Consider the following 26,613-nt stretch of genomic DNA (forward strand, 5'->3'; position numbering starts at 1 on the left):
CTGCTATTTATTCCTTGCAAATCTTCCTGAGTGATAGTGTTTAGTGCAGATGAAGCAATTGATACACCAGTGACCAAGTTCCTTGACCAGAGTCATAGAGCATATCTTGGAGAGAGACAAGATGAAATTTAGGACCAGGCTTCTCATTTGAGAGGCATTTGAAAGGCTTAAAAATCACCATGAATTCCTCACTGTGAAGTACAAAATTCTCAGGAGCTGCCCAAACTAGCTGTGTGCCATTGAACAAACTGTCTCTCTGTGCCTCAATTTCCTCTTCTGGAAAGCAAGAGGATGGAATAAATTATTTCTAGAATTATTTCCAGCTTTCAAGTCCTATGACTTTATTTTTATTTATTTAAAACCGCTTACTTTCTGTTTTAGAGTCCATACTAAATACTGATTCTATGGCAGAAGAGTGGCAAGGGCTAAGCAATTTGGATTAAGTGACTTGCCCAGGGTCACACAGTTAGGAAGTGTCTGAGGCCAGATTTGATCCCAGGACCTCCTAACTCTGGAACTTTTTCCAGTGGTAAATCTATCAAGACCTATGACTTTATGTATAAAGTCAGGTTAAATAGGATTACAGTAAGATAAGCAATACCAATCACCTGGCATATAGATTGTTGTTACTCAGTTGTTTCAGTCACGTCCAACTTTTTGTAATCCCATTTGAGGTTGTCTTGGCAAAGATATTGGGGCAATTTGCCATTTCCTTCTCCATATCATTTTACAGAGAAGGAAACAGAGGTAAGCAGGGTTGAGTGACTTGTCCAGGGTCATACAGTGAGGAAGTACCTGAGACCAGATTTGAACTCATGCCTGGCACTCTATCCACTGTGCCACTTACCTGCCCCATAAATAGATACATACATACACAAAATACATCTCTCTATATCTATATATACACATCTTTGTTTATACAATACATAGAAGAAGTGCTTTATTAAGAACTAAGAACAAGGTTAGAGTTTAAACTCACACTCCCAAATGATGCAACAGTATTTGGCTAAAGAATGAAAAATGGAAAGTTCATAGACAGATAATTGTTATTGTTTTTTTTATTCTTCACAAAACACGTTTAATCCTTGGTAATCATTTGTTTAAGTTATATAAATTACCGTCAACTTTGAAATCCAGTTTGTCATCCTCATCTGTGATTTATACCACACTATGGAAAAGACATGATGGCTTAGATCTAATAAGACATTTATCTTCATGAGAGAGGCCACTGGAATCCCGAGTGAAGGGTGACTACCCTCCCCTCATTACTGTTAACTCAACACAGAGTTCTTAATTTCTCCCAATGAACTGAAACCTGATGGTCTTACCTAATGGTGATGACCAAAACCAGGGCAATGATCCACCCTTCTAATGAAGTTGAACTAATATGGCCATACCCATCTAAGACCCAGGCTGTAGTCCCACGACACCAATGGGCACACACGCATGGATTGCACTTCCTGTTAATACAACCGAGGAGGCAAAGCAAACAACAGAAGCTGTGGAGCAGGAAGGCAGCAGCTATTGCCAGGAGTGCTAAGGAGTGCATTAACCTTTCTTTCAGTCTGAGGCTGTCTCTAGATGATGTATAAAATTAGGAGAAAATCTGAATTTCAGCCCTGGATTTAGCCAATTATTTCTCATTGTTCAGTCATATACAACTCTTTGGGACCTCTTTTGGGGTTTTCTTGGCAAACATTTCCTTCCCCAATTCATAATGCAAATGAGGAAACTGAGGCAAACAGGGTTAAGTTACTTGCCCAGGGTCACACAGCTAGTGAGTATCTGAAGCTACATTTGAACTCCGGGCTTTCCGATTCCAGGTCTGGAATCTGCACCACCTAGCTGCCCAAAGTTAATTATACTGGCACAATTAAGGTGTACATTTTTTGAAGGAAGGAAGGAGCACTCAGTATAGCAAAGTAATGCAGTTCTACTGAATCTAGTATCCTCCCTATGCTTTGGGTTTATTTTTGCCCAATCACGTGGGGGGACTGGGCTGTAGACTGCCCAAGGTCTTGGGCACAACCCTAGGCTAAAGGGCTGGGCAGTGATGTCTCTGTCACCAGGTCAGTAACTGTTCTGGTTTTGGCCACATCTTTGGAGACTTTTCCAACTCCCTTAGAGGCACCAGTGTCAAACCTCATTCTACCAGTTTAGCCTGTTTGAAACACGCGTACACCACCTCTAGGACTGTGCCCAGAAATGAGGTGAATTTGTTAAAGGGAAATCTATGCACTCACTACACTGAAGAAAAGAGAGAAAGGAACAAAATATGTATTTATGTACCAGGCACTGCACGAAGTGCCGTACAATTACTCTGATTGATTCCTCGCAATGGTTCTATAACTCAGGTGCTACATTATCCTTGTTTTTATGGATGAGAACACTGAGGCAAAAGATGAAGTGATTGTCCAGGGTCACACAGCTAGGAAGTTTCTGAGGCACAATTTGAACTCAGGGCTTCCTGATCCTCGGCCCAACTTCTACTCACTGCGCTGCCCAGCTGCCCTCAAAACAAACAATTTGATATGACAAAAATAAATGATAAAATAATTGTCTGAACACACACACACCTGTAATTTAACTCGCTTTCATCAGCTACCAATATGTAATAAAAATAAACTTCAAAGGCACACGCAGCTTAATAAAAAGATTACTATGATTACTTACTATGGAACACATGGTAAAGGAAACAATGAACCTGATCCTACCAGTGATTAGTAAAAAAAAAAAAGCTCAGTATGGAGCCACATCAATTCCTTTAGGCCATTAGGACACTGTTTAACATTTAGTGGCCTAGACCCTCATTCCTAGGTAACAGTGATACTCTCCTTCTCCCTACTGGAACAGCTTCCTTAATTAGCGAAGCATTTATCAAGTGCCAGGCACTGTGTGAAGTTCTGAGGATACAAAGACAAAAACAAAACAACCCATTTCTTTTGGGGGATAACATGTATCCATAAAGAAATCTTCTGTCCTCTTCCTTCCCCTCCCCTTCTCTCCTCTTCCCTCCTTTGTCCTCTGCCCTCACCTTCCATCCTCTCTTCTCCTCTCCATTCCTACTCTTTCCTTCTCATTTTCACTCCTCCCTTTCCTCTCCCTCCCTTCTCCTTGGGGCACTAAGCTGGGCTTTGAGGGAAGCTATTGTCCTCTAGACAGAGAAAAAAAAACAGCCTAAGCCAAGCCATGGATTCAGGAGATCGAATGGTGCACATAAGGAATGGCAACCAGGTCAGTTTTGTTGGAAGGAATGTTAAATAAGCCTGGAAAGGTAGACTAGAACTAGGTGGCACCATAGTACACAGGGCACTGGGCCTGGAGGCAAGGACATCTGAATTCAAATATGGCCTCAGACACTTACTAGCTGTGTGACCTTGGGTGAGTCACTTCACCTCTTGGTAAAATGAGGATAATATAATTAGCACCTCCCTAAGGGACTTATGAGAACCAAATGGAATATTTGTAAAGTTTCTTGTGCCTGAAATACAACAGGGTCTTGATAAAGGCTTGGTTCTTCTCTTCCCCTTGTAAAGAGCTTTCTACACCAGAAGGGTTTGTATTTTATTTTTGAGGCAATAGGGAACCTAAATTGGAGGTTTCTGAGCAGAGGAGTAGCCCAGTCAGAATACTTAGGAATGCCACTTTGTCAGTTGTGTGGAGGATGGATTGCAGAGCTGAGCCAGCCCAATTAGTAGGCTCTAACAATAGTCCAGGTTACAATAATAACTAGAATTTATAGTATATTAAGGTTCACAAAGTATTTGATCCTCACAATGACCCTGGGAGGTAGTGCTATTAATATTCCCATTTTACAGATAAGGAAATTGAGGCACTTGTCTAGAATCACACAGCTCTAGTGCCAGTGGCCAGATTTGAATGTAGAGATTTTTCTGACTCAAAGTCCAGATGCTGAAGGGCTGAGTCATGATGGTGGCTGAGTGAGTGGTGAGAAGGACATGGTTGTGACAGATACTCTGAAGGCAGAATCAACAAGCAAAGCCTGGCAAATGATTGGATGTAGGGGATGAGGAAGAGTGAGGAGTCGAGGATGACTCTGAAGTTGTCAATCTGGGTGACTGGGAGGACAGTGGTACATTTAAGAGATACAGGAAAGTTAGGAAGAGCAGTGAGCTTGTAGGGGAGGAGCTTTTGTGCATCTTGAGTTTAAGAAGTCTATGGGACAGGGCACAGGGAGTAGAGAGCCAGGCCAGGAGACAGGAGGTCCTGGGTTCTAATCTGGCCTCAGACACCTCCTCGTTGTGTGACCCTGGGCAAGTCACTTAACCCTCACTGCTCGGCCCTTACTGCTTTTCTGTCTTGGGACTGATGCAGAGTATTGATTCTAAGATGGAAGGTGAGGGTTTAAAAAATGTCTATAGGATATTGGCAATGTCCAAGAAGCAGTTGTTGACTCTACATATGTGGCTCTGGAAATCACCTGCACAGAAATATGTATTGAACACATGCATCCTGAGAACATGGTAGCAAGGTGGCACAGTGGATAGAACACTAGGCTTAGAGTCAAGAAGACTTATCTTTCTGAGTTCAAATCTATCTTCTGACACTTACTAGCTGTATGACCCTGGATAAGTAATTTCATTCTGCCTCAGTTTCCTCATCTGTAAAAAGGGCCAACCACTCCAGTATCTTTGCCAAGAAAACCCTAAATGGGGTCCCAAAGAGTCAGAGAAGACTGGAAAAACAACTGAAATGATGACAACATCCCTGAGAGGGAATATAGAGAGAAGAGAGATCAGGACAGAGCACAGGACAAACCACAATTAGAGTTTGAGCCACAAATGATGATGATCCGAGAAAAGAAACAATGGGGAAGGAAACCAAGATGCAGCAGTATTACCAAGACCGAGAGAGGAGAGGTTGGTGAACTGGGTCAAATACCACAGAGAAGTCAAAAAGCAGGAGGGCGGAGAAAGGGCCATTGGAATCGGCATTTAAGAACTCATGCTGGTTATTCTGGAGAGAGCAGATCTACTTAAGGGATGAGGTCAGAAGCCAGATTTGGAGGCATTAAGATGTGAGAGGCGAAGCGAGCCGAGGCAATCACTGGAAACGGCTTTTTCTAGAACTTTGGCTTTGAGTGATAGGGAAGATCGAAGATGATAGCTTGAAGGATGACAGTGCCAAATGGGGTGGATTTTTTTTTAACCCACTTGAATCCAGTCTGAGAGAGTAATTCATATTTATAAAGGTTTGCAACATAGTTTCTGTACGGTTCTATGAGATAAGTAGTATAATAGAGGTTTTACTATTCCCATTTTACAGATGAGAGGTTAAGTAATTCAGCCAGACACACACAACCAGCAAATGGCAGTGTCTGTAGAATCGACCCCAGATTCTCCAAATCTAAATCAAGTGCCTTTTCTGTTATTCCATGCAGTCTCCAGATTTAGCAAGAGCAGTGGGATGGATCAGTTACCCCATATCTCACATCATTCATTCATAGAGCCTCACTAACCATTCTTAGCAACATAGTAATTTGTTCCATTTAAGAAATTAAACAATGGCAATTTAACATATTTCTACAGTAATGTGACACCTTACACCTGCCTCCCAGCCAAGGATTTCAAGCTGCTCTATAAATAAACACCGTGATACCTAATTTACAGATGAACAATCTTGGGCACAAAGAAGGTGAGACATTGGAAAAAATGTAAAGGAAAGGTTCCATTTGCTCATCACGAAATGCAGCCAGTGTAGCCTATTTTCATCAAAGAGGCAGCATACTATGGTGGAAAGGACTTGGACTTGGAGCCAGGAGAGACTTGGGCTTGGATCTTGCCTCTGATGCTTTACTAGTTGTGACCTCCATCCATTCATCTGTAAAATGGGTGCAGCAATGCCTGTAGTATCCATCTCAACCATCTGTGGCGATAATCAAATGAGACAATGTATACAAAGCTCCTTGTCTATCTTAAAGATCCACATAACTGTCACCTGTTGGAGGTATTATTTATTTCTCATTCGCAACACAGAAACAATTTTAAATTTGGCCATGATACATTCAAACAACTACATGGGAGGAGATTGTCAGATGTTATCTCCTCCCGTCCCCACCATAAATATTAAAAAAAAAAAAGAAAACCTAATAATAAAGTGGCAGGACTCAAACCACTCACTCTTTTACTTACTCTGGAATAAGTCTGGAGCTCCACTTACATGAAACCATCCTGAGAGATGCAAGCAAGAGGCCAGCGGCCCCTGGAAGAAGCACTTGGCTTCAAAGTCCCCAAGCCTGTTCTCCAGTCCCAAACCGTGCGAAGCCAAGGAAGCTATGCCAAAGTCCCACCCCAAATCTCCTTTAAAAAACAGATTCTCTCTAGATGCTTCCCTATTTTTAATGACCCCATCACCGGCACCAACACTGATGATGGCGGTAATTCCTCCTCTTGGATCAGAGGCACTGAGTGCCACTAATTCTTTGGTTTTTCAAATTACCACCCTCTGTATCAGGCGCCGCTCCTGCTCCTTTTGCTATAAACTCTGTTCCCTGAAGAGAATGACAGTCATTCTATGACATCCAACATCTTGATGCAAAAATTAAGGCATTTTCTTTCTTGATTTCCATCTAGCTGCACCTGTTCAATATATTCTCTCACCACCGCCCCCCTTTTGCTTTCATTATAACGAGCCGGGTACAATACATCGCTGTGTCTTCAAGTTTCACCCCTGACAGAAGAACTTTTCTTTAGTTCTTAGGACCTGCATTACAAATTTCCCCTCTTCTCAAAGAACACTGCACCTGCCTTGCTCAAGGGTTCCCTTGTTTGGGGGGGGGGTAAAGAAATTTTTCCTCCTTAAAGGACTTATATTAAGAGGAGGAACTATACTCTGCTGACTGAAAAGAATCCCAGAAACCTAGAAATCCATTTAAAAATAGCTTATGTTCTTTGGGACCTTGTGAGCAAGCAGATTTTGGTTTGCTGGGGAAGGGAGGGAGTCTGGGGGAGGAATAGAATTTCAAGAGGGCCTAAGCACTAAGTATTAGGCACAGAGATCCCATTTCTGTGGTCAGCCCCAGGTCTGCTCCAGGCTAGAAATGCAACTCTAATAATTCCTTAGCAAGTTTTTGCTCCAGATGGTGGGGCTATGCTCCTGTGGGCATCTCTCGGTAGGGTAGCGCCCAATGTCCAGGCTTCTGGAGCAGGCAGGGGCAAAGGAGGGGATGCGATTAGGCTGTACAATGCCCTCATTTTTATGCACGGTTTAATCTATAACCTTTTGTTTTCCATCTTTTTTTGGCCATGCACCTGGGCAGGTTGCTACATTCTTCCAGGACTCTTGGCAGTTTCTGCAGGCACTCTATGAACCTTGCCTTACAGCCCCTTTGTTCCCAGGTTCCAGGCAAAAAGGCTTATTAGTTCCCTTTCAGGGCATTTCTTGTTGCCTTTTTGAACTAAGTTTAGTGCAAGTCTCTGCCTTATTTGGAAAAAGCGGACAACAGATCTGGCACATTTGTGTTTTTAATTCTATTTTTACATTTTCTGATTTTTTAAAAATTGTGAGTCTTAAAAAAAGAAAACATGGTAAAGAATTTAGAAAAGGAACATTATCCTTTGTTCTTTTTTTTAAGCCCTTACTTGCAAATTTTATTTCATCTTATCCTTACAACAACCCTGAGAGGTAGGCCCCATTTTATAATTGAGGAAATTGAGGCTGACAGAAGTTAAATGACTTGCCTAAGGTCATACAGTAAATCAATGTCTGAGGGCAGGTTTAGACTCAGGTCTTCTTTACCCCAGGCCCAGTGTTCTACCCACTGCTCCACCTCACTGTGCAGAATAACAACTCATTTGTAATAGTTTTAAACTTTTTTGTATCTGATGAAACCTACAGATAAAACTCCTCCTAAAATAATGGGCTTTTAAAAAAAAGCCCTCAACTTCCATCTTAGAATCAATGCAATGGATTGGTTCTGAAGCAGAACAGGAGTAAGGGTTAGGCAATTGGGGGTTAAGTGACTTGCCCAGGGTCACCTATTTAGAAAGTGTCGGAGGCCAGATTTGAACCCAGGGCCTCCACTCTTCAGGCCTAGCTCTCCACTGAGTCAACTCATCCACAAGATACTACCTCCCGCTGCTCTGGCCATCATCCCCCATCTCCCTTCCCACCAGAGCCTCATATTCCACCCTTGAGATGCTAACTGCTGCAAGAATTGCACTTTCATCTTATCTTGCCTAAAACCAGGTCTCTATACTATTTCCCAGCCATCTCTGTTACCCTCCATCTTATAATCAATACTGCATATTGATTCCAAAGCAGAAAAGCAGCAAGGGCTAGGCAATGGGGGTTAAGTGACTTGTCCAAGGTCACATAGCTAGGAAGTGTCTGAGACTAGATTTGAACCCAGGACCTCCCATCTCTAGACCTGGCTCTCAATCCACTGAGCCACTTAACTATCTGTCACATTAACCCTTGATTCTTTAGCTCCCCATTATATGTTATCTCCTTCCATTAGAACATGAATTCTTTAGGAGTAAGGATTATATTTACTTGATTGCAATTGAATCTCTAGTGATGAACACAGAGCCTAACATACAGGAAGTGCTTAATTGACATTTGATCCAATGCATGTGCCTACACTTGAGAGCGACGCTATAGATATACATGACAAAGTGTATTTCCCCAAACTTCAGATCCTGTAAGAACTGGTAGTACTTAAAACCCACAAAGTACATCCACAAAGCAGATTGCATAATTCTGGGACGGTGATTATCAGCTCATTAGGCAGTTCTGAACTGTCGCAGGGGCCACTTAAAGGACCCAAAAGGTAATGTGTGAAGAAGGAATGAAAAAGAAACTAATGGAGTTGAAGGGGTGGGAGTACAGAGGAGCAGGCGCAATATGCTAATAGCTAGCCCAAAAAATCATTTGAAAAAGAGAAATTAAATCTCAAGAGAAATGGAAAGAAAAAAATGGAAGAGGAACAGAGGCTAGAAAAGGAGAAACAAGGAATTCTCCATTCAATTTTCCCTCCACATCCCTAAGGGAACCACAAGTTTCCATTTTAGTATTCTAGATCATTTTAGCTCTTCATTGGAATACCCAGCATACCAGGAAAGGCCACCAGTAAAAGATTTCCCTAAGGTAATGGCTTAGTTGACTTAGGTGATATCTTATCATGGCTCAGTGAGCTCAGTGGTCCCAATTAATCACGCATGGAAGGCTCTCAATTCTCAGACAACTTGGTGAAGGCTATGAGCCCCATAAAAGTAGCAACATAGGCTCTGCGACATTAAAATATTCACTTGGCTTTGGGGCTACAGTTTATATAGAGAGATCAATACAGCATCTCCCCACCCCAATAGAGAATTAGTGTTTTCCAGGCCACCATTAACTCCAGAAGCACTGAATTCCTCAGAAGGGCCAGTGGTCCTAGGGAAACAAATGCTGACGGGTCTACAAAGTCAGCAATCACCATCGTAAACAATCTAGTGGGTACAAAAATTGCAGGAGGCAAAGGAAGCAAGAGCAAAATCTAACAGATCTCGTCCACCTGGAACCCAATGAAAAAGAAGGACACTTACCTTCATCCTGATAATCTGACATAAAAGATGCATCTGACATTAAGAAAGGGCCATGAACCCCACTAGGATTGTCTTCAGAGCTGTCATGCCCCGAGTAATTTTCAGGTTGATCACCTCCTTAAAAAAGAAAAAAGAAACAGATTTAAAAAAACAGGTTTATGTCCTATGATGACATTCTAGAAAGAATTTGGAGGGGCAGCTAGGTAGCACAATCCCCTGGAGTTGGGAGGATCTGGATTCAAATCTGGCCTCAGATACTTCCTAGCTGTGTGACTATAGACAAGCCATTTAACTCCCATTGCCTAGTCTTTGCCACTCTTCTGTCTTAGAATTGATATTAAGGGGGCAGCTGGGTTGTTCAGTGGATTGAGAGCCAGGCCTGGAGATGTGAGGTCCTGGGTTCAAACCTAGTCTCAGACACTTATTCCCTAGCTGTGTGATCCTGGGCAAGTCACTTAACCCCAATTGCCTAGCCCTTACCACTCTTTTGCCTTAGAACCAGTTTAAAGTATTGATTCTAAGACAAAAGGTAAGAGTTTTTTTTTTTAAAAAGAATTGATATTAAGATAGAAAGTAAGGTTTAAAAAATCCAGAAGAGCTCTTCTGGTGGACACAAATAGCCCCTTTATTTTGTCTTGAAGGTCACACACGAACACCTTAAAATTTAAGCTATACATGTCAAGGAAATAAGTAGCACAGAACAATTTGAAAGTCACCAATACACTTTCCTGCTGCCTGAACAATAGGAAGAAAAATTGAGTGAGTGATAAAAACCTTGACTGTGCCACATTCTTGCATTATGAGGCAGCTGGTGACACCGTAGATAGAGTGCTGGACTCAGGAAGACATCAGTTCAAATCTAGCCTCAGATACCTGCTAGCTATTTGACCAGACACAAGTCACAAAATCACTCTTAGCCTTGGTTTCCTCATCTTTAAAATGAAGTTAACAATAGGTAATAAGCTACCTCCTGGTGTAATGAGGACAAAATGAGAAAGCACATGCAAACTGCTTTGCGAACTTTAAAGTACTGTATAAATGCTGTCGGTTGTTGCTGTTATCATTATACTGTACCTCTATAAACAACTGGTTCATTCTGCGACTAACCATAAGTCATTTCTTGATTCCACTGGTCCTTTGGGAATTCCTTCTAAGATCTAATATTTGCTGTCAGAGCCTTAATAATAATGACAACAACTGGCATGTTTGTAGATAACACCCTTTAAGGTTTGCAACCTGCTTTATGTTTTTCAGCTATACCTCAGAGGAAAAGCCTAACCCTACTTAAGTTCTGGAATGAGAGTCTTTGATCCTATATCTCAAGCTGGAAGGGACCCCAGAAATCTTTTTTTTAATCCTTATTTTCTTAGTATCAATTCTAAGTCAAGGGCAAGGCAATAGGGACTAAGTGACTTGCCCAGGACCACACAGTTAGGAGATGTCCAAAGTCAGATTTGAACTCAGACTTCCAGACCTAGCCCTCTATCCACTATGCTACAAACTGCCCCATAACCCCCCCCCCCAAATCTTCAACTTTGACAGGTTCACTTTACAAATGAGGGAACTGATATCTAGAGAGGGAAAGTGACTTGCTATGGGTAACAGAAACAATAATAAGAAGAACCAGGATTCAAACTCAGCTCTTCTGACTCCCAATTCAGTGCTTTCCCCATGACAACACTTTATCTATTATCTGAATACTTTTGGTTCATATCACCATTGTCTTCTATAGTTGGCCACTATTAAAAAGGGTATTTCAGTGCAGCTAAGTGGCACAGTGGATAGAATAGTTGCCTAAGTTCAAATTCAGCCTCAAACATTTTCTAGCTGTGTGACCCTGGGCAAGCCACTTAACCCTGTTTGCCTCAGTTTCCTCATCTGTAAAATGAGCTGCAGAAGGAGATGGTATATCACTCAAATATCTTTGCCAAGGAAACCCCAAATGGGGTCACCAAGACTTGGACAAGACTGAAAAATGAAGAATACTTCAGTTGTACGGGTACTTCCAATGATACTGAAGCAAGATGTTAGCTGGCTCAGAGAGAAGAAGCCAAGGCTCTGCTTAACTCATCCAAACAGAGGTACAGACAACAGGATAACAGATAACAGGATAAGACAGCTGCTCCCTTCATTTTACAATCTACAAACACCAAAAGAGGATTTTCCGCTGAATTTACTATGATCTCCAATACTAATTTCTAACCGCAAACTCCAGTGCTAATCTCAGTAAACACAGGAGGGCTTTGGCCCTGCATTTTATCCAGGGAACAGGGAAACTAAACAACTTCCAAAGGGCTGATATTGTCTCCCTTAAAGGCTTTATGCTTCTGCAATCAAACTGGGAGAAGGTAAAAGAAGAGGAAGGGTGGCAATAGCTACCTTATTGGGTCATTTGGCGTGGGGGGCAGGAAGGATGTGGCAATCTTATCTGAATCCTTCCCTTCTTATACTGAAGGGGAGGCAGAAGGCCAGAGCCATGCAAAGACTAAAGGGCTTTAGAAATTGCAGAGTTTATTATAGAGGGAAAAGGGGAAAAGCTGGAATTCTCAGTTAGCCCAATTTCTGAGCCCAACGCTGGAGGAATGTTCTTCTCATGGGTCTACTGGGTAATACTGACTAGACATTAAAGAGCAGAGAAAAAATACAAGAGCACAATAGCTATGGTTGAGGCACCACTGTGTAATTTTCATTCTAACTAGAAATGTTCTCAAATACCAGGCAGAGGTCTAATATGCTCAGATTTCATATCACGGCAGAGCCACTGAAATAGCATTACCAGCACAATCTGCAGAGAGAGAGAAGGTTGGGCAGGATGCCGACAATCCTGATAGGTCTGCTCTTTTAAAAGGATTTTTTCTTCCTTTGGATCAGACCATAATCCATTTTAAAAGAAGAAGAAGAAGATGATGATGATGATAAAGAAAAAGAAAGCAAAACCAAGCGTGTGCTTTGGTTTACCTAATATAGGATATCATTTTCAGAATAAAATCATAGAATCATAGATTTTTGAACAAGAGACCTCGGAGGTCACTTAGTCCAATTCTTTCCCCTTTTAGAGATGAGGGAAACTGAGGCCAAAAGAAGGGAAGTGATTTGTTCAAGGCCACATAGCAAATTGGTGGCAGGGATAGGGTTTGAGTTGAGATCTTCAAATCAAGGACTCTTTCTCTAAGAGGCTCACTTATAAACCACTGTCCTGGGCCAGATTATTTAGTTAATCTCAGAAATCTGACAAATGTACTTCTCTACAAAAACCTACTATCATGAAAAATAACTGCCGGGTTTTCAATCACTCACATAGCTCAGAAATGGCCCTCAATTCTAAAGTCTTGGCCCAAATACCTGCAATGGAGCTGGCACTCAAACTATGAATTGCAGGAGGATGAATCAGCTCCATGATGATTCCTGTGGCTTCTGGCCTAAGTATCCCAAGGCTGGTATTTAAACCCCCAAATCTAAATTCAGGACAGTTACCTTAATACAGTATAGTATACAACTCACACGAGAGTAGCACCAATCCCAGATCAGTGCTCTCCTTGGCTGGGGAAAACACAAAACACTTTGAAAAGAGGTTTTTGTACATAAGCTTAATTAGTTTCCGGTGATAGAGTTATCCTCAGTGCCACTTCAAGGGGCACAAGCCCCTTGAGCAATCTAGGGGAAGAGAAAGAGAGAGAAAAGGGAGGAGCAGCCAAAATACATTCTTCCCATTATGTAGACAGAAAAGAAGGTTATGTCTCCTTGAGCCCCATGGGCAAAAGGTTGCCTCAAACTAGAGTACTGCTGGAATTCATTGTAAGTTCAAAACTCCATTTTCTACGTTTCTCTGTCTGCCTGCCAGTGCAGGACCAGGTGATTACTCCCCAGTCCAGTGGGATCTGACATAAATGATCCCAAGCCATAGTGACAGAGGCTTCCCCTTGGTATCTCTCCAATTAGAACTTAGGAACTCCATTTGCTTAGAGTGCCTCTCCCACCGGAGAAACACTCTGCCATGGGAGAGAGAGAGACATCCTGGTCACAACTCAACTTAGAATCAATCTATAGTTCTACAGATGTTTATTCTAACACAGAGACCATATGCCTTCATTAATCACAGCTTGTATTCTCTAGTCCATTTTGAAATGAGATTTGGGGAACCAGAAAAAGGGCTCGCTTGCCTTTAGCTGGGGTTTTGTTCCTCTAGTTCAGGGTCTTAAGAATTGGACATTAGATACCATATTTAATATTTCCAGGGGCAGGTTCTCCACTGGGTATCTGCCATGGGGCCTTCAAGGGAGACGGTTTGCTCTATTGTTCTTTCCTGAAAGTCAAATACAATTTCATTCATGCTTCATAGAGTAATAAGTTGGGAATTTCTGAGGGTTGGAGTTGGAAGAGAGAGCAGCTTTGTGTCAGGTGTAAGGTAATTATTTGCTAGGGTTTCTGTGCTATTTGTTTTAATTCCCTGTGTTTTCATTAACAGCTAATGAGTTCCTCTCCCTGCCTCGTTCCCCCCTCTTCTAATTCAGAAACAATAGCTTGGCCACTAGAACTTGGCTTTTTTCCTACAAAGGACTCAGCCAGCTGTTGCTGCTCCATAAACTTTATGGAGAAGTGAATTAAACTGTTAAAAACTTTCACTTCCTAATTCAATTCTAAATAAAACAGAGGGGAGAAAATGAAGCATTGATGATGTTCCCCTAGTAACTATTTTGACTCATTGCAAACCACTCAGGGCCTGAATCTGAAGGTGCTATTTAAGGATCAAGAAGAGTCCTATTTGGAACTGCTTGGGTACAATACATCTATGACTGTTTTACAAGAAAAAATTAAAAAGGAGAAGGGGGGAGTGAAGTGACAAAGGAAAAGAGAAAGAAAAAAGAAGAAAGATATGGAGAAAGAGGGAGATAGGAGAAGAATGAGGGGAACGGAAAAGAAAGGAAGAGAAGGGAAGGGAGAAAGAAGGGAGGAGGAAGAGGAATGCATAGAAAAGTCTGGAAGATTGTGTGAGAACTTACCACACATTACAGAAAGACAGTAATTTGAGACAACTTTACACCAGTGGGTCTTGAGTAGGAATAACAATCAGAGTCACGGGCATTTATATTTACATAATGCCACAGACATATTTCTATGAATATTCAATATGGCTTCTTTAAATGGCACAAGGAGGCAGGCATGTAGAAAGGAAAGAAGGAAGAAGGAAGGAAACAAGGAAGGAAGATAGAGGGGGAGGGAGGGAAGAAGGAAGGAAGAAGGTTGAGAATAAAAACAACAACAACCAAAAAAAAACCTCCTATAAAACCCAGAGATTTATTTCCCTATTTCTACGCCAGGGGCCAAAGGTTTTCTGGCACTTGCAAGCGACATATTCATCTTTCATTTCTCCTCTAAATAATTATGAGGGATATGATGAAGAATTTATCCACATCAACAGCCAATTCTTTATATGGATATATTCCTTTTGCAAGAAAAGTTCTTCATCTAGATTTCTAAAGGCCAGTTTGACTATTGCTCCATGAAATACCTTTGGGAGGCATAAGGGAATCAAGGTGAACTGAGCCCTGTTTGCATTCTGGTGGTGGTGGTTGTTGGAGGGATAGATGGAAGGACAGGCCCCTGACTCCAGTTAATATCTAAGAGCCCATGAGAAACACAGCTTCCCTCTTTAAACTAATGAGCCCTCACTAAAACGCCACAAATAAAGGTCTCTGATCCAAATCCTGTTAGCTTTCATGCTTGGCAGTGTTAATATTGCCAGGTTTTCATGGACTAATTTAACAGTAACACACTTCCCAAAGCCGAACTGCATTGAGATGAACAATGCCTCAGCTTATTACTCCTTATTATAACCACTAGTCTAAGTTATTGAACAGAACACACAACTAGAGAGACAGATCAGTACGGATGCATCCATACATGTAAATGTTATTCGCATGTAAATATATTACCTCAGGACATTTGCAACGCTAAGGCGAAGGTCCTGTCAACATTTCCATTATAAATTACATACCTTTTTGCACATACTCATGTATTAGAAAATGTATGGTGTTTCCTACAGAACATCTTAGAGGCTTCACTGCTTTCTAAATATCCATTTGGATTTGCGTGGTTAGCTCTTGTGATTAATCCATGTGTGGTGAAGGTCTCAGATTCTTCTCTGTTCACTGCTGCCTGATTTCCTGTCCATCTCCTTTTCTCTTCTACAGCTATCCATAACTCAATGTACTCATATTCCATTTTTTTCCAGAGCCCTAACAATGAGGGGAATGGTACCAAAGGCCATAGGACTAACACGTGGCAGAAAAAGGAGAACGGTTGCTATTTATTATCATTTTAAAGAGATGCATCAACCCGATCTTGACTGCACAAGGAGTGAATTCAACCTAAAACTAATCCTCTTCATTTAGGAGGATACAGTTTACCAATTACATAAATTAAGAGCAAAATTAACAGGCTATTTAAAAACCACTTGTGCTGCTGAGGAGAAAGGAAAGATGGGGGAGGAGATAGCAGCGCCGTTAAGATGACCAGAAATGAGACTATATTGCAATGGATTAGGCTATTATATTCCAGAACATTCATTGCTACAATGGCTCTGAATCCTAAAACCAAAAGGGCAGTCCTGTTTAATATTCATGAAATGAAGCACATCTCTCACCCGATTGGGCAGGAAAGTGTCGGTGGCCAACCAATGAAAAAATTCTCTTTTTTTTCCAGCCGAAGCTCCAGAAGGCTGCAGTTTTTCAGTTTGCCCAGTAGGGTGAGCTGCAGTGTGCAGCATTGTTCTAGCTCTATAAAGAAATGTGGAAGAGGACCACCATCTAAATCCTGCCTTTCCCCTCTCCCCCGACAGAAAGAAAACTGCTCCGAGCTCGGCCTGGGGTGGTTCTTGGTTTTTAAGACATTGCTGGGTCTCATGCAAAGGCTAAACTTATTGGCAATAACGAACCAGATCGCCAGTAGCGACAAATATAAACTAGGCGAAAGGCAGTGATGGGGCTCCATTCAGTCAGAAAGCAAGTCATGAGCTGTCAGGAGCCCATCATATCATTCTAGGCTCATGCTAACGCAATCACGTGTACTCTCTCAGTGAAAGTGGTCAACTCAGACTAAATACAAAATGATGGCATCTTGGAAAAACCATGATAACTGGAACAAATATACTTAAAAACAACAATTATTTTTATTATATGTGAGAAAAGAAGTTCAGATCCTGTCTCTGCCAGATTTTACCTGTGTGACATTATGCAAATTAATTACTCTCTCTGGGCTCAGTTTCCTCATTTGTAAAATGGGAGAGGGGAAGGTTGGACTTGATGGCCTCTACAGTCACTTTTAGCTCTACATCTACGATGTTATGAGCCTATGAAGGTACTTGGAGAATGAGGCAATTCTACCTGGAATTTGCTGGCACAAATGCTACTTTCCATTTTTTCATCTCTTTCTACTCCTCCTCTCAGGTCACTGTGTTCCTAATACTTCTTGCCTTAGCACAAAGTGTTCCAACTTTGTTTGGGTTTTTTTCCCCCTAAGCACATAAGGAAAAAGTTAGCTACAAATTCAGGTATTTCATAAGTTATGGTCCTGGTGGGGGGAAAAGCCTAAGCAATTTTATTAACTATAATCCTATAAATGGGTAATGATTATATCAACCAAGAGGCACTGAACTTGAAGTGAGGAATCTTGACTCTATTACCAATTTGAAGTAAAACCTTGGGCAAGTCATTTCTCTCTTTGAGCATGCATTTTCTCATTTGTAAAATGAGGATCTGAGACAGAATTTGAACTCAGGTCTAATGGTGGACTAGATAGCCCCTAAAGTCCTTTCCACCTCTAATAATCCATTCATTTAGATTTTAGATGTCAATCAAAACTAATCAATATTAGTAATAGCTTGTAAACTAGTAACTTACTAATAATTACTAACCATAAAATGAATGTAGCATTCAAATATCCCAGGTTGATCAAAGTCAGCATTTCTCTTTCTGATATAATTTTTCTATAGTTTTCTATATTATACAAGAAACAGCATGTTGAAGTAGATAGAGAGCTGGCCCTAGAGCCAGGAAGTCCTAAATTCAGGTCTCACCTCTGACACATACTGTGTGACCCTAAGCAAGTTAACAAATCTTTTGTGTTCTACTCAGTTCTTTAAAACTGTAAATTGCAAAAAAAGGTGCAATTATTGGTATTAATGAGCCAGAAAGCTAGTAGCAACCAATATAAACTAGACAATAAAACAGCAATGGATCTCACTATGAAAATGAGTAGAAAGAGTTCCCTCTGCTGGGAGTTTCTATACAAGTGAGTTTGCAGGGGCAGCTAGGTAGCACAGTGGATAGAGCTGGAGTTGAGAGCATTTGGGTTCAAAGCTGGCCTCAGACACTTCCTAGTGGCATAACCCCAGAAGCAGCTATACTATGTAGCAGGAAATACACTGAATTTGGGAAGGCAGAAGACCTGGGCACTTGATAAGAAGTGATCTTGGGGGAGTCATCACCCCCAGAGTTAACAGAAGAATGGATATTTTCCTCTTCTTTTTACACAAATTTCCTGGTCACCAAAGCAAATATTCAATTTTCCTAACTGAAAACAGATACAGTTGAGTTCAGCACTTTACATAACTTACAATATGTCTTTATTCTCTTTATTCCTGGCAATCCCTAATTATATCTCACTACTTCACAGGAAAGCAAACAATTTGTTGCACAGCCAAATGAAATCTGAATTGTTTTGGTACTTTCAATCTGGCTTTATTTTGAAATTTCCTCTCCTACTACAAATCAAGAAGTGTTTTGTAAATTATAGTTTTATTTATTTATTTTTTGCAAATTATAGTTTTAGAGAGTTGTCTGGGGATACTGAGAGAAAAAGTGACTTGCCTACAGTCACACAGTCTGGGTTTTAAGCATAGGATCTGAACCCAGACTTTCCCCACTCAGACTGGCTCTCTCACCTATACAGTATGCTGCATATAAGAAGAGTTTACCTTTATGTGGATATTTTGTGTTTTGCAAAAATGCTTCTTGCATAGCCTTTCTCATTAGAGCTTAACAATAACCTTTTAAGGTAAGTATTAGAAGCATTATTAAATTTATTTTACAGATAGGGAAACTGGGACCCAAAGAGATTAAATGATTTGTCTGATTTAACTGGCTCAGGGAACTAGAGGTTTTGGCCACTGATGTTGCTTCCTGGTCATTCAAGTACAAAAAGCCATGAGAAGTTCCAGTTATTTTCTGATGCTTGACCAGTGGACCACCATGGGCAACTCAAGGGCAGGAGAACCAATGCGAGAGCTGAGATTGGAGTTGCCATCTTTCTTGACTCCAGATTCAACAACCTTTCCACTATACTGATCAGTGGAGATTTACTAAGCTTGAAACCCCACCCACAAGAAGAGAGCTAACATTTACATTGCACTTTAGGTGTGCAAACAATTTTACATATGTTATCCCATTTGATCTTCACAACAACCCTGGAAAGTAGATGTTATTATTATCTCCATTTTACAGTTAAGAAAACTGGGGCAGAGTTTAAGTGACTTGCCCAGGACCACACACACAGCTTGTGTCTAAGTCAGGATTTGAACTCATATCTTCCTAGATTCAAGTCCAGCTCTAGATCCACTGTATCACTTAGCTGCCTCTGAGAAGAGGACTGGAGGAATAAAGAGACCCAGATTTCCATTTGAGATTCAGATACCATGAGAATTTTGTATAAATTAATAAGAATAACATTAAAAAAAAAACAGAATTCAGGTCAAATTGTACTTAGCAGGCCTAAAAATGTGGGTCAGATGTATTTAACATAATAATGGCATCTATTTAGGTGACTCAGTGGTACAGTAGTAAAGAATGCTGTTCTTAGAGTCCAGGAAGACCTGAGTTCAAATATTGCCTCAGACCTTACAAACTATGTAACCCTGGGCAAATCACTTAACCTCTCTTGCCTCAGTTTCCTCATCCATAGAATGAGGATAACAGTTCCTACCTGTCACAGCACTGTTGTGAGGATTAATGAGATAACATATATGAAGTGCTTTGTAAACCTTAGTTACTCTAGACAATATAAAATATTTAGCAATCTATCTGCCAAGGCAAACTCAGAAATTATATGAACACAACCACAAAACACTTTTCACACAATTAAAGTTAGATCTAAACAATTGGAAAAACATTAATTGCTCATGGGTAGGACAAGCTAACATAATGAAAATGACAATCCTACCCAAACTTATTTACTTATTTAATGCCATACCTATCAAACTACCAAAAATCTTTTTTTACAGAATTAGAAAAATTATAACAAAGTTCATCTGGAAGAATAAAAGATCAAGAATATCAAGGGAACTAATGAAAAAGAATGTGAAAGATGGGAGCCTAACAGTAACAGATCTCAAACTGCACTATAAAGCAGTGGTCATCAATAATCAACAATATGGTACTGGCTAAGAGACAAAAGGGTAGATCAATGGAATAGACTAGGGGTAAATGACCTCAGTAAGCTAGTGGTTGATAAACCCAAAGATCACAGCTTTTGGGACAAGAACTCATTATTTGACAAAAACTGTTGGGATAATTGGAAAACAGTATGGGAGAGATTAGGTCTAGATCAATATCTTATACCCTATAGCAAGATAAATCCAAAATAGGTAAATAACTTAAATATGAAGAGTGAAATCATAAATAAAGTGAACATAGATTAGTATACCTCTCAGATCAGTGGGAAAGAAGGAATTTAAGACCAAGCAAGAGATAGAGAACATTTCAAAATGTAAAATGAATGACTTTGATTAATCAAATTTAAAAAGTTATGTACAAACAAAACCAATGCAACCAAAATTAGAAGGAAAGCAACAAACTGGGAAAACATTTTTATAACAAAATTCTGACAAAGGTTTAATTTCCCAAATATATAAGGAACTAAATCAAATTTACAAAAAATCAAGCCATTCCCCAATTGACAAATGATCAAGGGACATGAATAGGCAGTTTTTACATGATGAAATCAAAACTATCAATAAGCACATGAAAAAATGTTCTAAATCCCTCCTGATTAGAGAAATGTAAATTAAAACAACTCTGAAGTACCACCTCACACCTAGCAGATTGGTCAATATGACAGCAAAAGAAAATGGTAAATGTTGGAGGGGATGTGGCAAAATTGGGACATTAATACACTGCTAGAGTTGTGAATTGGTCAAATCATTCTGGAGGGTAATTTTGAAGTATGCACAAAGGGCTTTAAATGAATGCCTACCCTTTGACCCAACCATACCACTGCTGGGCTCATACTCCAAAGAGTTAATAAGGAAAAACACTTGTATAAAAATATTTATAGCTGCACTCTTTGTGGTGGCAAAAAATTGGAAAATGAGGGGGTGTCCATTGATTGGGGAATGGCTGAAAAAATTGTGGTATATGTTGGTGATGGAATATTATTGTGCCAAAAGGAATAAAGAGATGGAAGGATTCCATGTGAACTGAAACAACCTCCAGGAATTGATGCAGAGTTAAAGGCTCAGAACCAGGAGAACATTGTACACAGAGACTGATGCACTGTGGTACAATTGAACATAATGGACTTCTCTACTAGCAGCAATGCAATGACCCAGGACAATTCTGAAGGACTTATGAGAAAGAACACACTCCACATCCAGAGAAAGAACAGTGGAACCAGAAATGCCTTAGAAAAATATATGATCAATCATGTAGTGTGATAGGGATGTGATTAGGGTTCTGATGTTAAAGAATCACTCTACTGCAGATGTGAATAACATAGAAATAGGTTTTGAACAATGATACATGTATAACCCCGTGCAACTGTTTTTCATCTTTGGGAGGTGGGGAGGACAGAGCAGGGGCAGGGGAGGATCATGAATCATGTAACCATAGAAAATATTCTTTTTTTTAAAAACCCTTAGCTTCTGTCTTGGAATCAATACTGTGTATTGGTTTCAAGGCAGAAGAGTGGTAAGGGCTAGGCAATGGGGCTTAAGTGACTTTCCCAGGGTCACACAGCTGGGAAGTGTCTGAGGCCAGATTTGAACCTAGGACCTCCCATCTCTAGGCCTGGCTCTCAATCCACTGGGCTACCCAGATGCCCCCCACAGAAAATATTCTAAAAAAAGAAACATCCTTGCTGCTGCTGTGACTGGTAATGAATGACAAGATTAGGGACAGCAAAGCGCTCATTGGATAAGGATCCAGGACTTCAGTTAAGAAGACCTGGGTTCAAATCTAGCCCCAAACACCTCCCTGCTGTGTGACCTTGGACAAGTCAATTAACCCCAATTGCCTAGCCTTTATTGCTCTTCCACTTTGGAATCAATACTTGGTATCGATTCTAAGACAAAAGGTAAGGGTTAAAAAAAGAATGGCAATTAGTTCAATGGCTTATGCTCACATGGGAAAGGATGGATGTAGAGGGTAAGCTCAGAGGGTGGGCACAGTTTTTTTGGTCTTGCCTTTGTATTTTCAGTTCCTAGAGCAATTGCTTGGCACACAGTATGTACTTTGTAAATGCTTATTGGCTTGGACTGTATAATAGACAAGTCCTACTTGTCACAAGTCTAAAACTTACAAAGGTAAATTCTGAGCAAGCAAAAACCTCTTTTGAGATTTGCTAGTAAGAAGAAAGATAATCCAAATCAGGGGGAAATTGACCATTTGATGCCCTGGGCCCCTTTGGCAGTCTGCTGAAGCCTAAAGGGCCCTTCTCAGAATGATGTCCATAGGGTCACAAATAAAATGAATTACATTGAAATAGTTACCAATTTAAAAAAAAATCATAGACCCAAGGTTGAGAACTCCTGTTCTGAATACAAATGTGACCAAATAGATGTTGCAAGAGGAATTGCCAGCCACCAGAGTTCTTGACCATGTAAAATGGGCTACTCCTTTGCCATACGATTTATTGAAACTGCCCTCAAGCTTTAATTGGCTCAGAGAACTAGAGGTTTTGGCCACTGATGTTGCTTCCTGGTCTTTTGAGTACAAAAAGCCATGAGAAGTTCCACTTATTGCCTGATGCTTGACCAGGGGACCACTATGGGCAGCTCAAGGGCAGGCGATCTACACTTAGCTGAATCAGTGCAGTGTCCTCGAGGCATTATCCTTTCCCTGACCTGGGGAAGTAAATATTGTGTGTCATTTTATTCTACTCGTGCACCTAAACTGCCAGGAGGCTAACAGGGCCAGCTTTGACCTGAAAACTGTATGCAAGGAATTTAACCCCCTCCATATTCATAGGTGAGCCAGCAGAGTGGACAGAGATCTAACTTCAAAGGCTAGACTGGATTTGAGTCTGCCTCTGATGCTTAGTAGCTGTATGGCCCTGGATAAGTAACAGCTTCTTGTGTCCCAAGGTGACACTCTAAGCATGAGCTGCTAATCTGCATGGGTAAATGAGGCTTTCTCACCAAGAGCTTCTATACTGATGATATAAAAGATTTGATTTTTAAAATTCACATGCCCTAAATGAATAACCAACATTAAATGAAGAACTGTATATACATCACAAGGCAGCTCTGGCTCAGTGGTTAAGAGCACTGGCTTGGAGTAAGGAAGACCTGAGTTCCAATCCAGTCTCAGATACTTCCTAGTTGTGTAACTTTCGGCAAGTTGCTTAACTTCTATATGCCTAGGAGGAAGCTAAGTGGCTCAGTGGATAGGGTGCTCTGCCTGGAGTCAGGAAGACTTAAGATCAAATTTGCCCTAAGACACGTCCTAGTTGTGTTACCTTGGGTAAGTCACTTAACCTCTGACTGGCTGACAAAAAGGATCGAAGGAAATGGCAGAGCACTCTAGTACCCTTGCCAAGAAAACACCACAGATAGCTACAGTCCATGGAGTCACGCACAAAGAGTCCGACATGACTGAGTGACTGAACAACAACAAAAATATTTTATACATGTGGGGGTGAGGGATTGGTCAATGGAAGCTCTATCCTTGTAGCAGCAGCAGCAGAGTTCCCTGTCTGCTCCAAGGATGGAGTCCCCATCTCCCTATCTCTTGGCTAGTCCGCTATTATATACAGGTCATACAATTATCTTGCCAAGAGCAAAGCAGCTTATTTCTTGGAAATAATCGTAATGTAAAATGAATGCCAATCTAGGTTATCTAAGTGAGTACAATCTATTCTTAAAAATATAAGCATTAAAAAAAATCCTTACCTTCTGCCTAGTAACAACTGTAAGACAGAAGGGCAAACTCTAAGCAATTGGAGTTAAGTGACTTCCATAAGGACATACAGATAGGAAGTGTCTGAGGCCAGATTTGAACCCAGGTCCTCTTGACTCAAGTCTGACTCTCTGTTTAGTAAATCACCTACCTGCCCAAATTTTGCATATTCTTTTTTTGAAACCCTTACTTTATGTTTTAGTAACAACTCTTAAAAAGGAGAAAGGCTAGGTGAATGGAGTTAAGTGGTTTGCCCAGGATAACACAGCTAGGAAGTGTCTGAGGCCAGATTTGAACCCAGGCACTCCTCACTCCAGGTCTAGTCACCTAGCTTCTCTTGATAGGATGCACAGACCTATTAAATTTTTTGGTCTAAAAACATAAAGACTCATTCCTAGATTCTATGTTGGAATCAAAAGACATTTCTAACCCTTGCACTGAAGAGTCTGTGGCAGAAAGATGAGTTCAAGTTTGCCTCAAGGCATGTCCTAGCTGTGTAACCTTGGAAAATTCACTTTACCTCTAAAAAAATTACACCCTGCCAAAAAACCCAGAGCAAAACAGTTGTTATTCAGACTGAGTGCACCTTTCTTTCATTATTTTGAGAATAGTCTTGAGGCATCCATTGGATCAGCTACTGAATCTAAATTCTCTACTTAAGAACCATATACTTCATTATGAATTTTTTTGGTAGTTAAATATTTCAGGAATCTAAACATCTAATATCAAATACCTGTTATTAGTTTGGCTAGTTACCAACTAACTTTTGATATACTTTCTCACTGATTTGTGAAATTCATTTGAGAGAGATGATACATACTTGTCTCAGACCTTGGAGAGTACTTTCTGCTGCTTGTGTAGGGGCAACTAGATGGCACAGGAGGATTGAGTGTAAGTCAGGAGGATCTTAGTTCAAAGCTGGCCTTGCTATTATATGTTGTTTATAAGAAACACATTTGAAGTAAATATATATGCACACAGAGTAAAGGTAAGTGGATGGAGCAGAATCTATTGAACTTCAACTGAGATTAAAAAAAAATCAGGGGTAGCAATCATGATCTCAGATAAAGGTAAAGCAAAAATAGATCTGATTAAAAGAAACAAGGAAGGTAGTTACATCTTCATAATAGGTAATATAGACAGTTCTTAACATATAACCAAATGGTATAGCTCCAGATTTTTTAAAGGAGAAACTTAAAGGAGCTTTAGGAGGGAAGAGACAAAAAACTATACTAGTGGGAGACCTCAACCTTCTGCTATCAGAACTAGATAAATCTAACCAAAAAAATGAATAAGAAAGAAATCTGGTCTCAGACACTTCCTGGCTGTGTCATGACCCTGGACAGATTTACTTAACCCCCCACTGCCCAGACCTTAATCTCCTTCTGCCTTGGAACTCATACTTAGTATTGATTCTAAGACAGAAGGTAAGGCTTAAAAAATAAGTGGAGGAAGAATTGTAAGTGATCTTGTCTCTATAGCATACTACAAACCACATGAATAAATAAATAGAAGGAAGAAAGGAGGTACTCATTAAGTACTTGCAATGTGCCAGGTATTATGCTTAATGCTTTAAAACATTAGTTCATTGAATCCTCCTAACAATCCTGAGAGGTAGGTGCTATTATGATTCCCATTTTACAGATAAAGAAACAGAGGCTGAGAATAATTTAAGTGATTTGCGTAGGATTACACAGCTAGCAAGTGTATGAAATTGGATATGAATATGGATCTTTATTACTCCAGGCCTGGTGCTTTGTCTGCTGTACTACCTAGCTGTAAGAAATAGATAAGTTGTTTCTGAAATAGATTAAAATCTTGGCACAAGATAATGATATTGTAGTAATGAGGACTTTAGCTTTCCAGATATTTGTTGGAGGTCTCCCTCTGCCAAAAGCCTGGCAGCTTCTTCTTTAAAAAAAACCCTTAAAAAAAACTCCAGTGGCTCCCTGTCATCTCTAGGATTGGATGTAAAATCCTCTGGGTAGTTTTCAAAGTCCCTTAAAATCTCCCCTTCCCATCCATATCTTTCCACTCCTCTTGCACCTTAAAACCACTATCTCACCCTTACACATTTGACCCCAAGACTTCCCATCTCCAGGCCTGGCTCTCTACCCACTGTACTACCTAACTGCCAAACCTAGCAGTTTCTTGGTATACCTGAATAATCATTTCAATTTTCAAAAGATAAAGGAACCAATAAGAGTAAATTATATACTGGATCTGGTCCTTACTAACAAAGAGAAATTGGTTGTAAAGGTGGAAATGATTAGAATTTGGGAGGGAGGAGTAAAATTGCTCCCAATTGTCCCTGATTAATCTGTATTCCTGGGTCCAGATGAACTACATCTTCAGATATTAAAAGAGTTGGCAAAAAATTAAACATTATGCTAAATTATGAAAAGAACTGGAAAATAATAAATAAGGATTAGCTAGCATTTCCATCACATTTTAAGATTTGCAAAGGAACTTCTGGGTCAAGATGGCTCCAGAGTAGAAGCAGAGCTCTTCTTTTCCTCTCCACCAATGGAGACACAGTGCCTCAAAACAAGAAAACCAAAGTCAAAAGAGTGAAGGAGTTCCACAAAAGGGCAAGGGAAGGTAGGCAAAGTTAGGGCATTTCCACACTAAAAGGGGGAGAAATTTCCCTCTCCAAGGGGTGAGCTCATCACCCTTTCCCCACTTCATCTACCTTTCCAGAGTCTGAGCAAGCATGGGACAAACTTCTAAGTTCTAGGAGGGAGGCTGGCTGAGGTCAACACAGAGTTACCCCTAAGAGAAACTAGATTTGAAACACTGGGAGGCTGAGGAAATGCTGAGATAGGATGTGAAGCTTGGGGAGAGGGGGTGGCTCACAGGAAAATGCCACAGAGAACCGAAAAAGCGGTCGGGCAAAA

At 40.5% G+C, this 26,613-nt stretch overlaps 1 protein-coding gene across 5 annotated transcripts in view; it reads right to left on the reverse strand.

Annotated features, from left to right (window-relative positions):
• The window catches only part of SKAP1 (src kinase associated phosphoprotein 1), a 429,384-nt gene that overhangs the window by 308,053 nt on the left and 94,718 nt on the right, over window positions 1-26,613 (reverse strand). For all 5 annotated transcript variants that reach the window (XM_007482364.2, XM_007482361.3, XM_007482363.3 and 2 more), the window contains exon 4: window positions 9,549-9,665. In XM_007482364.2, coding sequence (XP_007482426.1) covers window positions 9,549-9,665 — 117 coding nt within the window. The remainder of the gene's footprint in view (window positions 1-9,548; window positions 9,666-26,613) is intronic.

The sequence above is a fragment of the Monodelphis domestica genome, chromosome 2 (assembly GCF_027887165.1).
Source record: "Monodelphis domestica isolate mMonDom1 chromosome 2, mMonDom1.pri, whole genome shotgun sequence".
Lineage (NCBI taxonomy): Eukaryota > Metazoa > Chordata > Mammalia > Didelphimorphia > Didelphidae > Monodelphis > Monodelphis domestica.